The 14,333-nt window shown below is 55.7% G+C and overlaps 1 protein-coding gene across 2 annotated transcripts in view; it reads right to left on the bottom strand.

The window, feature by feature from the left end:
• Positions 1-460: 460 nt before the first annotated feature.
• Cfap77 (cilia and flagella associated protein 77) overlaps positions 461-14,333 on the bottom strand; it is a 123,621-nt gene continuing 109,748 nt past the window's right edge. Inside the window, exon 4 of one of the 2 annotated variants that reach the window (XM_047524880.1) lies at positions 461-1,989. In XM_047524880.1, coding sequence (XP_047380836.1) covers positions 1,737-1,989 — 253 coding nt within the window. In that variant the 3' untranslated portion in view covers positions 461-1,736. The remainder of the gene's footprint in view (positions 1,990-14,333) is intronic. The other variant, XM_047524879.1, reaches the window with a different exon arrangement.

Below are 14,333 nucleotides of genomic sequence, written 5' to 3' on the forward strand. Positions count from 1 at the left end.
TAATCCCAGCAACTCAGGAAGCTGAGGCAGGAGGATGGAGAGTTTGAGGCCAGCCAGGACACCTTAGTGAGACTCTGTCTCAAAATAAAAAAAGACCTGGGGTGTAGCTTGGGGTAGTGTGCCCCTGGATTCTGCCCCTAGGACTGCAAAATGAGTGAGAATGTGGTCTCCCTGGTGCTGGGGAGCGGGGCCAGGCCCATGGGTGGCTGGGCTCCATCAAGCCCTGCAGAGTCAGGGGCCGTTGTGCAACCTGGCTTCTGGGGGTCCGCAGTGTGTGGAGGGTGGTCACTTCCCTCCTGGAAGGACGAAGGCAGCCGGACCACTGCTCTGCAGAGAACAAAACAGGCTGTGGAATTCACCTGGGGCTGTTCCCAGGAAGGCCTTTGAGGAGGGGTGCAGCTGAGCTCTGAGTGACAAGCAGGAGGCAGGTGACAGCGTGGGGCCAGGCGTTGCAGGCAGAGAGAAAATAAGCCCCAAGCCCAGGGCAGGCTGAGCGGCAGGCGGAGGCGGGGCCAGGGGCGGGCCTGGCTGCGGCTCTCAGGGGTGATGGAAGCCGAGTGAGAGAGAGAGCAAGGGGCTGTGCTGTGGGCCAGGAGGCAGGGAGGTGGCCTGGGTCCTCCAGGGAGCACAAGGCTGGTGGCAGTGGAGGGGGAGAGTCGTGGCTGGCCCAGGCTGGGGCTGGGCAGGTGATGGTGACAGTCTTCTGGTGGCTCAGGTGTCAGGGAAGGAACAGAGCGATGCAGGTTTGGGCCCCAGCAGCTGGGTGGATGGGGTCTCAATTGTGACGCAGGAAAGACTGACGAGGAGGCCTGTTTGGTGGGAAATGGAGTCTTCTGACTTGGTTAGAGAGGAATGACAGGCGCCCACCTGCAGATGACAGGTGGGCAGCTGGATGCACAGTCTAGGATTCTGGGGTGAAGTCCAGGTGAAGCTCGGCATCGGGGAACCTTCAGGCTAGCAATGGCGTGTAAAACTCAAGAACTTGCCTGCCCAGGAGCTGTGCCGTGGTGCCTTGGAGGTTGACTTTGAGAGTCTTGGTGGCCACGCGGACCACCGACAAGTCTCAGTTTAGGTGGCTCGCTACTTTTATTGGTTTATTGGTTTACAAACAGGGACTCGAGGGAGAGGACAGACTGTCTTTTAAATTTAAAACAGACCAGTATATAATTTGTGAGAAGAAGCCAAAGAACCTGCAGAAAATTGGATTAATAAGCACTCAAAAGTTTGCCCAGGAAGTCCCCGTGGCCTGGAAGCCTCTCTCCTTTGGGAGGGGTCCACATCCCAGGCGATCTTGGTGGGAAGTGCAGCCTGGCCTGCCTGATTGACGGGGCCCTGAGCTGAGGGGTGGGGGCTGTCCGAGTAATGAACCATCAGCTCTGCCTGCTGTCAGGGGTCCCAGAGAGATTATTCTGCTGTGGCGAGACACTAGGCATCCCAAAAAGAGCAATTAAAACTCATGTTTGGAATATGAAATGAGAGCTTTCAAAGCACGTCACTGTCACGCTTTATGCAGGAAACACAGGTTGTTCCTAATGCCTGATGGGCAGAGCTGCAGAATCCACCCTCAGTCTGGATGTTTAAAAACTGCCTTGTAATTGTTGTTCGTCTGGTCAGGTGAGGGCTTGCGAAGAGAGCAGGGTGAGCCTAGGGAGGAGTCCCCGGGTCGAGGGCTCCTGGGGTAAGGTAGGGCTGGCGTTGGCTGACCTAACGGGAGGGCCTTACCAAAAATAACCAGGCTAAGACCTGGCTGAGGTGCTTGCACAGCGGAGCCTGCGGAGGTGGTGGAGGGTGGAGCTGGGCTTGGTGAGAGAGCTGAGCCTCCAGGGCGTCTCCCACTGGAACAGGCCTGTCCTGGTAGGCGAGGGCCTATGGGTGGGTGTAGTTGCCCATGCGCAGGGTCCCCTGGCGCACTGCATATTCTTCACGGTGGGCTTTGAATGCTCTCTGGCGATCAGCCTCCGTGGGGAATGTGTCAAGATGGGGTCCCACCTGCAGATGGAAGGGAAGAGCAGGTTGGTGAGGCTCCCTGGGGTTGCTCCCCTCCTCCCCTGGTTCACCCGGCTCCAGCCACACAGTGATGATAAAAACAGCTGCAAAGGGGACGGCACCAGGAAGGGCTCCCAGGGAGCAGCAAGGGGCAGGAGACCCAGGGAGAGGGGGCCACAGTGCCTCGGCCCAGCTCTCGCTGGGGAAAGGCCTGCGTAGTCAAGGTCACCTTTGACCTAGCAGCACTGTCGTCCTCCGCTGCTGATTTTCTCTCATTAAAAGCCATTCCCTCCCAGGAACGCAGCCCACTGCCTCCTGCTGGTCTGCCATCGGGGCATTGGGGTCAGAGTTCCAGAGTAACACCTTGTCCTTCTGGGAGGAAGCACTCGAGGGAGACAGATCCAGGGGGTGGCAGGGGCTGGGTGGGACTCGGTGGTAGAGTGCTTGCCTGGCATGATTGGGCCCTGGGTTCCATCCCAGCACCGGTCAGAAACAGTCCTTGGCCTGCCCTCTCCTCTCAAGAAATGGCGGCCAGCTGGGCGAGATGGAGCACCCCCGTGAGCCCAACTGCTTGGAGGCTGAGGCGCGTACTCTGAAAAGGAGACTGGAGGGAAGGGAGGAGGGGACTGGGTGGTGGCTGAGAGCCCCTCCTGCAGTTGTCCACTCTGCCTCACCTCCCAGTGTAGAAGATCCACTCGCTAACTGAGCACAGCACCCTGGCAGGGCATTCCTGCCTAGGATAACCCAGAGGAGGCAGAGGGAGACAGGGCGTGGGTTCGCTTGTCCGCTGAGGCACCCACTCGTTCGTTCACTGGCTCACCCATTCATGCATTTCCGCCTGTCCGGCTCAGCTCCATGCAGGCATGGGCGATCCGGCAGCAAGCCAGCAAAACCCCGCCCTGCCCTCGGGAGCCCAGAGTCCAGCGCCAGGAGAGAGGGCATCCACAGCAGTGGCAGGACTGACCAGCTGGGCGTGTACCCTGAGCCCAGGCCTTGGAGTCAGGGAGGTGTCCCTGGAGAAGATGTGCTTATGGGCAGGGCTCCAGGGGGATACAGGGTTCCCCAGGCAAAGAGGAAGTATCCATGCTGGCCTGGACTCAGCGGAGCTCAAGTTTCCAAGGGTTCATGGGGGGACATGGTGGCTGGGTGGAGGGCCAGCTGGGTGGTTCCCTCTGGGTGTGCAGGGCAGCTGAGAGCCCTGCAGTGGCTTCAGGATAAAGCAGGAGCCATGTCCCCAGCAGCCTCAGGTTCTCGTCAAACATCCAGGGCGCCCTCGGCCCCCTCAGGGGTGGCCAGCTCAACCCACAGTGCCACCAGCAGCCTTAACGCGACAAAGGGAGAAAGAAATACTGACAGTGGATAAAATATTAAAAAGGGAGAAGGGTGACGAAGGAACTTGTAGAGGGAAGTCTCTGTGTACAGTGGTTTACAGACAAGAAACCGAGGCTCAGAGCAGGGTTTGGTTCAAGGTCACCCCACAGGAAATCAGGGGTAGAAGAATTCTGTCTTAGCCCTCCCCTCCTCCTCTAGTCTTTTGGGTTCTCCTTGGATGAGTTTTGGGCTCTGTGCAGAACATTCTGCTGCAGCTACTGCTGGTGCTGTGTCTGGGGTGCCCCCTGTCCCTTGATCACCAGAGAAAAGGAGACGGGGGGTGGGCAGGGCAGCTCTTCGGGAACCCTCGGAGTCAAATGGTGAGAGTGGACTTGGCTATTCCCGACTGACCATGCTCTTCACTCTGTAGAAAGCCACAGACCCACTTCTTCTGGAAAAACAAAGGTGCCCACAGTCCTTATGTCCAAAAAGTGCAGGCTGTTTCAGGGTCGTGGCCTTTGCAAGTCCCTGGATGGACTCAGGCTATGGCAGCATTTCCTGGGGCCATTCTGGCCTCAGCCCTGGTCTCGGGCAGAGTCCCCAGAGCAGGCCCTTCCGCAGACCCCGGCGGCCCCTGTGGAGCACCTGTGACTTCAGCCCCAGTACTGCAAAACAAACAGTCACGGTGGCGATGACTTACAGTTTTACATAACGCGTAGCGTGTCAAGATGATTTCCCATCTAGGTATCACTGTCATAATAACTTTTTCTTTAAAAAGCTTTTAATAACTGGGCATGGTGGCACACACCTGTACTCCCAGTGACTCAGGATGGCAAGTTCTAGGCCAGCCTCAGCAACTTAGCAAGACCCTGTCTCAAAATTTAAAAAAAAAAAAAAAGGGCTGTGGATGTAGCTCAGTGGTAAAGCATCCCTGGGTTCAATCCCTGGTATCAGAAATAAATAAATATAAAAAATTTTAAGAATGTAATAGTCTTATTGGGGTCGATCTGACATACAAAAGCTGCGCCTGTTCACCGTGTGGAGCTTGAGTGTGGACACGCGTCTTGCAGCCAGGGCAATGCAAGTATTCATTGCTTTCAAAGTTCCTTGTACTATACTGTTTTTTGTGTTTTGGATAAGAATAGTTATTTAAGTTCTTATTCTTTGGTAAGAATAGTTAATGTGAAATTTACCTTGTTAGCAAATTTTAGATGCACAATATAATATGTACACTATTATCAATTATACCCACAATGTTGTACAGATCTCCAGAACTTATGTACTTTGCATGACTGAAATTTTATACCCATTGAGCAGCACCCCACAAGCGCCCCCGGCAACCACTTTCTTCTCTATGCTCCCATGAGTTCTGACCTTTATGATCCATGTCTCTGCTATCCCCACATCTCTCCTGGGCCTTTGTGCTGGGTTGCCCAAGGCCCTCTAAGAGGATATTTCCACAATCTAATCCCTAGAATGGGCAAATGTGACCAGATTTGGAAAAAAAGTTCTTTGCAGATGTAATTAAGTGAAGGATCTCAGGATGAGATCCCTCTGGAATACTAAGGTGACAAGGGTCTTTGAAGAGACAGAAGACACAGGAGAGGTCAGGTGAAGGTAGAGCAGAGGCTGGAGAGCAGAGCCTCAGCCCAGGAGCACCAGGAGCCTCCAAAGGCTAAAGGAGGCAGCCCTGGAAACTTCAGAGCGGGCATGGCCCTGCCCACATCCTGCCTTTGAATTTCTGTCCTTCAAACCGTGAGAGTAAATTCTATTGTTTTAAGCTACCAAGTTCATGACAATGTGTTAGAAACTTCTGGAAAAGAGTGCAGCCCCCAGCTGACCCCTGGGCAGAGTCCAGCATGGTGTGCCAGATGACCAGAGACGGTGGGGCAGTGTAGGTGGGGTGGGTGCTGACGCTGGGGGCTCTCGCTGCCCGTGGAGGCGGCAGGAGGATCGGGGGCTTCAGGGCTGCTCAGCTTAACCACAGCGCAGGAGGCTTGAATCGGAAGCTTTATTTTTTGTAATTTCCTTGACTCAACGACCTCACTGAAGCAGAAGCGTCCATCCGTCCACCTGAGACCTAGCATTAGCACCTGCCATGTGCCCGCGGGGATTCCAAGCTCTCCCCCCTGGGTTTTCTACAGGGGAGTTCTGGCTTTTTCCTGTGTGTAGGCTGGAGACTGAGCCCAGGGCCTCACACCTGTCGGGCAAGACTTCGCCCCTAGTCCAGTGGTGTTGGGGTACGGAGGCTGCCCGCGGTGACTAGCACAGGCGCCACGGGGCTCACTTTGTCAGCAGCTCTGGGCTGACTGGGTGGGGGGAGGCCGAAAGCCTGCCACCTGGGGTCTAGGAGGCTGATGAAGCCCATTCCCACCGGAATCCTGCGGAGCCGATTCACCCGAGACGGGGGCTCAAGTGAGCACACGCAGCCCTGGAGTTCGTGAGGCAGTGTCTGCTGCTGCTCTGGGGGGTCCCCAGCCTGGCTCAGGGCCTGGCATCAGAGAGGTGCTTTCATAAGGCCGATGGGTGAGCAAACCAGTACAGGAATGAAATGGAGAGACTTGACCTGGCCCTGGGGGGTCAGGGACGGCTTCCAAGGCCAGGTGGGACTTGAACGCCACCTGGAAGGATGGGGAAGAGGAAGGTGGCTTGACAGGTCCTGCAGGGAGTGTCAATAGAAGAGGGAGGGGCCTCGTGTCCCCCTGCTTGGGGTGGCCCTGAGTCTGCTGGAGAGAACCGAAGCACTCCCTTAGCAGCCAGGCCGGAGGGCTCTCCTGGAAGCCTGTTCAAGCAAAAGGTTGGAAGGAGAAAGGGGTGGGTCCTGGGCTGCAGCCACGGAGTCCCCAAATCCCAAGTCAAAACACAGTTATCTGCAGAGAGGGACCTTCCAGTCCTCAGAAAGCAGTCTGCACCTGGAGGCCCAGAACAGCACCTCCAGCTCCTCCTTGCCCACAGTGACGCAGGTCAGGACAGACGTGCAGGCCACCAGGTGCTATGGCTGTTTATTTCACACCAGCCTTGGCACATCCTGATGAGGACGGCACCACCAGTGGCTCCATTTGTAGATGGGAAAACAGGTCCCGGAAGTCCCCATCACTTGCCCTGGGGTTCACAGACAGGACTCCAGGCCCTGAGCCTTTGGCACGACACTTGTCCGTTTCTTAGAAAGTGCTCCTTAAGGCAGCAAGGTCATGGCCCCATCCCACACACACTTCCCCTCCGAAAATAGCAACTCAGCCCCACGTGAGGAGCCTCGGCACAAGTCAGGCCTCGAGCCCCTGCGTGGTCATGACCTGCGGCCCCCTGGAGTCCAAGGATGAAGAGCTGGAGTAAGGAATCCTTTAGAGATGCTGCTAAATTAAGCCGTCTGCGGTCTGTTTCCGCCCGGAGCTAGGAAATCGTAATGGCTCTGGCAGGAGACAGCTTTGCTGAGTGGAGCTGAGTCGCTCTAAGGCCAACACAGGTAAATAAGAGGTGAGTGCCACAGCCCGCCAGCAGCCCTGGGAGCCCTGCAGGCCGGGTGGCCTTCCCAGGACCCATGAAGGCACTGGTCCCATTTGAATGGGAGCAATATGCAGATCTAAACGACACCGCACAAGGAAGGGCGGAGAACCTCCACTGTGCAGTACCCCAGAGACACCAGGAGATCATGGGCAGACCTTGTCCACATGACGAGGAGAAGAGAAGTCACACGAGATGTCCCCAGGTGCCCAGTTGTTGAAAGATGGCTTCACAACAGCTACTCTGTAGACTCTGGAGGGGGAAATGGAAGTCTATGGGCAGGAAAGGCCTCTAGCGTGAAGGATGGGGCTGGGGGCATTCCAGTCAGTATGGACCAATCAAAGCCCTGAGCGGGAGTTATGGGGACAGACTGAAGGAAAGGAAGGCAAGCCCGTGTGGCGGGGGAGCAAGGGGAGGCAGAGAGCGAGCCGCCTGCAGACCTAGGAGGGGCTGTACTCCGTGGACCCCTCTGGGGTGACATCCTCTGCCCCTCTGCAGCCGGATTAGAGTAAGAGGTCTGAGCTGCCGGGGCAGGGGGACCACGGAGCCCAGCTCTCCCATGCTACAGATAGGAAAACCAAGGCCCAAAGGTGGGAAGCAACACTCAGGCTCCTGAGGCCCGGCAGAGCCGAGGCCAGCAGCCAGAACGCCACATCCTGCCCACCTCTGGTCTCCTCCTCGCCCCCAGCTCGAGCCCTGGATTCCTCTTCCCTGCCCATTCAGAAGCCTCTGGACTTTTCTGACCCACTTGGATGACCCAGTTCACGGGGTTGGCACCCTAAATGCGCCTTCGATGTTTTGTTGGTTTTGTTCTGAGCTTCGTTATTTTCCTCCCCTTCTTTGAGTTAAGTTCCTTTCCCTCATCTAGGGTCATCTGCTGAGCCAATTACCTCCTCATCTTTCTTTCTTTCTAATATTAGCATTTCTATGACAGCGTAAGCAGTTACATTTCCTCTCTAAACTCTCTCTCAGCTCATCTCAAGTTTTGAGCATATTTATTTTTGTTCAGTTCTCTTTTAATCTAATATCTGTTTGGATTTCTTCTCCAATCCCCACATTATTTGAAAGTACACACCACGGATTTTACCAGTTGCTTTCGTAACTGAGTTCTTGTTCTTCCTTCCTTTGTTTATCTATCTCTTTATTTGGGTACAGGGGACTAAGTCCAGGGGTGCTCTACCACTGAGCTATATCCCCAGCTCTTTTTATTTTATTTTGAGACAGGGTCTTGCTGAGTTGCCCAGCCTGGTCTCAAACTCGTGATCCTCCTGCCTCAGCCTCCTGCGCAGCTGGGATCACAGGCCCGTCCCTGCACCTGGCTACATTTGTTACTAATTTCTCACATAATGTCTGTGCTTCCAAATACTTTGAGGTTTTGCTTTGTATGCTTGCTGGCAAAGGCTCGGTGATGGGACCATCACAAAGAAGATGCCCTGTGAGCTGGCTCAGGAGACAAGTGACTGTCTCCTGTTTCATTTCTGTATTTGTTCTTTTATTTGACCACCTACTATGTACCAGACACTATGCAGGACCCTAGGTACACCTGTGAGACTGTAGAAAGCCTCCCCTGTCACGGGACTAGAAACTAGTAATAATACAGATTCTGACACATGCTTTGGGGCCAGAGAAGACTTCTGAGGAAATAACACATAGGCAGAGACTCAAAGAGAAGGCAGAGGCGGGCAGGGAAGGGGTGCTGGGGTCCATAGCACTGTAAAAGCGGGTAGAAGAGGGGAGTCGGCACCTCGTAGAGCAGGCATCTCAGTGGCCAGCAAATGCGGGAAAGGTGATAAGCGCGTGTGGAACCAGGAACAGCACACTAAGGGGGCGACGCCATTCATGCCCCAGGTTGGTGATAATAGGACCATTCTGACTTCACAGAAGCCGTTGTTCCCCACTAGTGAGGGTGTCATTGGTGTGACCACTTGGAGAGGCATCTGACGTTAGCTAGTGAGGCAGATGTGTGTCCCCCAGGAGCCAGAGGGTCCCTGCTCACAGCTGCCTGGAAGAGCAGAGGCATCCACCACGAAGTGCACATGAGGCACCCTGGCCATAACCTGACAGAGCGCTGGAAACAAGAGCCAGTCCATCAGTGGGGACGGACGGCAGTGAGCTCCGGCAGGGGACACTGGTCAGCTGAAACGGACACCCTAGGGAGGCTCCACCCAGCATGGAAGCCCCAGATACCTGTGGTCTTTGAAGTCTCATGAGCTGACAGAGTATGAAGTGCAAGCTTCAACTCCTCAGTGGCAGTGGCCACGGTGCAAGAGCCTGGGAACCCTGCGTGGCCGGCTGCTGCAGTGGGCAGGGTTCTGGCCAATGGCACTGCTCCAGACTTATCTGGACAAACACTACAAGTCTCAGAAACACAAGTTTGTGTGAAAACAGTTACAGACGTCACGATGGGCCAGAAGCAGGCGGCCTCGGGTACCATGTGGGTGCTTCCCAGGTGGGCAGCACCTGCCTGGGTCTCGCAGAAAGGCAGGCACGGAGTTGGGCCCGGCCCGGCCCCTGGGAGGGCGGGGCCGAGCGAGGACCACGCCTTTCCCTCTTGCTGACAGGAAAACAGGCGGGCAGCGCACGCAGGTGGAGGAAGGAGCAGGAGGAAGCGCCCCGCCCACCCCGCTGGCCGTGCTCTGGTTCACCTGCTGGAGGCTCAGGCCACTGCACCTGAAGACGGGGCTCTGCCGCCAGCCGAAGCCCAGCAGCCAGTGGATTGTGGCCCTGACCTTGCTAACTCCCCTGATGGCTCCTCCCTGGCAGGCAAACCCATGAGGCTTAGATTCATGGAACACCCAGGAAAACACCCAAGACCCAGAGCTCGCCCTGGAAGCCGGCTGTGGCCACCTTCCCCTGGCCTGAGGCAGGGGCTTTGCCAGGTTGGCAGCTCTGACCTTGCTGACGGGGAGATGCATTTTGCCTTCTCTTCCTGAAGCTTGAGGCCTCTGCTACAGGTGGGGGCTTCCAGCCCCACCTGTGGACTCCCAGAGGAGGGCACGGGGCTTTGCCCTGGAGCCTGCTCACGGGGTCAGGCCTTGTGTCTGCCAGAGACTGAGGTGCGGGGTCACACACAATGGCCAGGAGGGCCCACGCCCACCACGTGCAGATTGACAGGCGCAGTGGCTCTTCTGCAGCGCCTGTTAGAGTCCAGGCCTCTGACCCCATCCTGCTGCGGGGCCAGCTGACTCTTGGTCCCCTCTCATTAGTCACGCAATGGTCCCCCAACACCAAGCCTTCCTGAGACAGGTCTGGGGACCGAGAAGGCAAAAGAAAGGCTTGGAGGGAAAATACCCAGATTTTTTTTTTTTTTTTTTTTTTAAGTAAGAAATAAATCTGCCAAAGAGCTTAGGGAAAAAAATGACAGCCATGAGATTTAGTTTAGTTTTTTTTAAGTGACAACTGCTCAGGTGACTGGGAGAGAAATTTTGCTGCAAAAGATTGAGAGGCTGTCTCTTCTAATGAGAGGCACTTGGAAATTATGGATCAGTCCCAGGTCAGTAATTTCTGTCAAGTTCGGGGCAGCTGGAGGTCAGAGGCCCCAGCAGAACACAAATCCATGCAAGGCCTCTTTGGAGAGCAGACTGGGTCCCCAGCTCTGATGTAGCAGGTTGTAGCTTAAGTAATTAATGAGGGTAACAATCTCTCCTGAGACATCTGGTCCCCGAAATTGTTATTCTGCTACTGGCTCTAATTTCTCTGTGGTCCAAAAATAGATGGAGCAAGGACACAGAGTCTGACCCTCCCTGCTGACACATGCTGTGACTTCAAAGAACATCCAAACCCAGGCTGTGAAAACAAACTTCCTGTCTCCCCACAAGACTGAGGGCTGGCTCTGAAACCACACCTGTGCCCACTTTGCACAGCTGTGTCAGGCGAGTGGGGAGCAATGACCCTCTGGGGCTGGGGCTGAAGGGGGACCACCTTCATGTCACAGGACGGGACTAGAGCTCAGGAAGGTCAAGACACCAGCCCAGGGAGTCCCAGCTACTAAGCAGCAAACCCTGAACAGGAGCCAGGTACGTGTCCGCTGACTTAACTGGGCCAGAAGAAAACACGGGCACGGGTGCTTTTGAAGATGGGACTCAATCCACTGGAGTTGGAAGTTGTCCCCGTGCTCTCCGATCATTCCCAGGGCCAGTCAGCAGCAATGGGAACCACAATTGCTCTGTGTGAGCGTTTGCTCCATGTGGGTGGGTAAGTATTGGGCAGGCCTGGCTCTGGACGCCCACACACCCGGTCACGCCTGCCGCTGCTGCTCTGGATTCTGCGTTTGCTAGGCCCAGGTAATCGAGAGGCAGAAGGGTGATGGAGAGCTGAGGACACACCAGAGCCTCCGATCACCTGTGGCCACATCACAGTGGTTAGTCATGACTCTGTTGCAGTCTCCAGAGATGAGGCCTGGGTAACCATGGCTCTTCCAAGTGAGCTCTGGTGTTTGTCAAGTGACCTGATTTTAACAACGCCGTTGAGATATGGTGTATATACGGTAAACCAGAGGTCTCCACATGCCCCCGGGTTGGCAACCACAACCTAAGTCAGCATGTTTGCATCACCCCCCAAAGAAACCTGCCATCCGTGGTCACTGCCCTCCCCTCCCGCAGCCCCGGAAGCCACCGGGCTACTTCCAGTTTCCGTGGCTTGCCGTTTTGCCCAGCTCAGATACGCGGAGCCAACATCGCGGGGGCCTCGAAGGGCTTCTCCCACCGCGTGATGTTTCCAAGGTCTTCCAGCCTGGGGTGGGGTTGGCACCTCGTTCCTTCCTATGGCCGAATGATATTTGATTGTGCGACGCACCACATTGCTTCATCCCTCTATCAGCAGATGGTCCTTTGAGTCATTTCCATTTTGTGCCGCAAGGAGCTTTGCTGTGCTCTCGCTCGTCCTGGGTGTTTACCTAGGATACAACCACGGGGCCGTGTGGGGCTCTGCCCGGCCTTGGGCAGCTGCCGAGTGGCTGCAGAGTGCTTGTCGGGTTCTTATTCCACCGGCCACACTGGAGGGCTCCTGTTTCTGCGTCCTTGCCAGCACCGGATGCCACTGTCCTCCTCGTAGCTGTCCTACTGGGTGCAAAGTGCTCGCTCCTTGTGCTTTCGATGGGCGTTCCCTGATGGCTGATAATGCTGAACATCTTTTCATGTTGGCAGTTTGTTTATCATCTTTGGAGTAATGTCTATTCAGATCATTCGTCCATTTTGAAATTAGGCTACTTAGATTTTTATTACCGAGTTGTAAGATGACTTACACGTCCATGGGTACAGGTTCTCCATCAGACAGATTTGCAAGTATTTTCTTCCGCTCTGATGTCTTCTTGCCACTTTCTTAAGGGTGTCATTTGAAGCATGGAAGTTTTTAACTATGGTGAAGTCCAATTTATCTGTTTTACTTTAGTGTGCCATGTTTTATTTCCCTTTATGTAAACATCTTCATGCAACATAAAAGGCAGAATTGAGAAATACTTAACAATTCATTGCAATGGTCCTTACGAGGCTGGGATGGCATGTGGCTTCCATTTTAAGTCATGCTTCAGCTCTTGCAGTCTGGCTGTGCTCAATGACCACGTTCTGTTACAAAATATTCCAAGGCCAAGTCTAGGCTCATGAAAAAAGTATGCAGTGATTGATTAACAGGGTCTGCCATGGGCACAGGTGGGGAGAGTGCCAGGGTTTTGCTTTAAGAGATGAAAACAGTCTCCCATGGTAGCAATGATGAATACAGAGCCTGCCTCTCTCTACAGGCCGCCTCAGGTCGCCTGCACCTGGTGTGGCCAGTGGGTAGGTGGCAGGCAAGGGAGAGCAGAGAGATTAAAGGAAAGAGATGGGGAGGCCAGCGGGGGCTGACAAAGGCACCAGCTGGGACTCCCTGGAGCCTTGTTAGTGAGAGAGCGGCCCCAATTTGGCATGGGTGCCGGAACAGAATAAGCACTAACAAATGCTCCGGTCGTCATCTTGGGGAGAGTAATGCGTGCCATTTATTTTTCTTTAAATGGTTCTGCTTTTTAATCCGTTCCATCCTCCTTCTGGGTGCAGAGCGGTGTGGGGGAAGCTTGCCGGCAGCAGCTTTCCCCGGGGCCTGTGAGGAAAGCGTGGGCTGTCCTCCCTCCAGTCTGGCTGGCTCGCTCCACGTGCCCAGCCCCTGTCCTGGTCGGGCTATGGAGGGGACCCAATTCAGGGTGCACTGGGCTTTCTCTCCATTCGGAGCCTTTCCACCACCGTCATCTCGGCTTCTCTTTGAAACCCTCGTCCCGGAAAGAATGTGACGCTGGAAGCTGGCGTGCGGAGGCCCAAGTGCCCTGCCAGGAGAGGAAGGCCCCTTCCTGTCCCCTCTCCGTCTCCACCTCGGCGCCCCTGTCTCGCGCGCACCCCAGGATGCAAATGAACCGGCCCCCGCCATCGCTTGTGAAGCTTGACAGAAAATAATGAGCAGCACTAAATCTTTTATGAGGTCAACACTCGCCTTAGCCGAGCAGCTGTCAAACAAGAAAAGAACTTAGTGCTGGAGCCACGGAACTTCCATCGGCTCATTAAACCCAACAGGGCCCGGGCCTGGCGTGGCGGAGGAGACGAGGGGCCTTCCGTTTTGTGTCAGTAATTTGCGGCGGAGGAGGCAGAAGAAACAGCCGCGCCAAAGGGGCCTGGGGGGCGGCTGGGGAATCGTTAGCGCGCCGGGAGCGGCCGCGGCTCCTAATTGGAAGCATTGGGCATTATCAGCGGAGGATTTGCCTCGGCTCCCTGACAGCTAGTGGGCCCAGAATGATCGCCCACTTGTCAGTGTAAAAGACCATTAAAAACAAACCATTTTGATTTAATTGGAGGCGGTGCACCGTGGGGCCAGGTGAGGAGGCTCGTCAGCCCCGCTCACCCGGCTCTGCCCCTCTCCCTCTGTGTGATGGGCCGGGGTGGCGGCGTGTTTTCCAGACTTTTCGCCTTTCAAAAACTGTCTGAGGAAGGCGTGGATGGGAGGCCGCGCCACCTGGCAGCACAGCGGTTGTTTTCAAGGGGGTCCACAGCAAACGTGGCCAGCTGACCTGCCAGGAAGGGCTCCCGCGCGTTTCGGTGCCCTGATGATGGGGTCTGCTGGCTCGGTTCCTCCGGGAGGGGCCCGAGAGTCCGGCTGGAGGGGTGTGCTCCAGCAGGGTGCCCCAGATCCCGCGCCGCCTGCTAGCCACTTGGGGCAACACGGTGCGGGAGGTCATGGTGGACGGGCTCTCCAGTGGAGAGCAGGGCTTTTCTTTTCCTTTAAGCCCCAGTGAGAGCTAAGAAGGAGTCAGTGAAGGGGACATGTTGATGGAGACCCTTCCAAGGAGCCTCTGTGAAGGCGACGGCCCCGCCATCTGGGTTGGCTGGCTAGCATCCCCCAGGGGAGGACACCGCGCTGGTGGTGTGTGGTCAAGAGCCCTATGTGTCCCAGGAGGAGAAGCTGAATAGATGGTAGATGCCAACCTCCACTCCGGGCGGTCCTCCCGACGGGCAGTGCCTCCAAGCACATGCATCTCTGTGCCGACACTCTGTGCAAGTCAGGGAGCAGACCCCCACTGC

The sequence above is a fragment of the Sciurus carolinensis genome, chromosome 14 (assembly GCF_902686445.1).
Source record: "Sciurus carolinensis chromosome 14, mSciCar1.2, whole genome shotgun sequence".
In the NCBI taxonomy this organism is placed as follows: domain Eukaryota; kingdom Metazoa; phylum Chordata; class Mammalia; order Rodentia; family Sciuridae; genus Sciurus; species Sciurus carolinensis.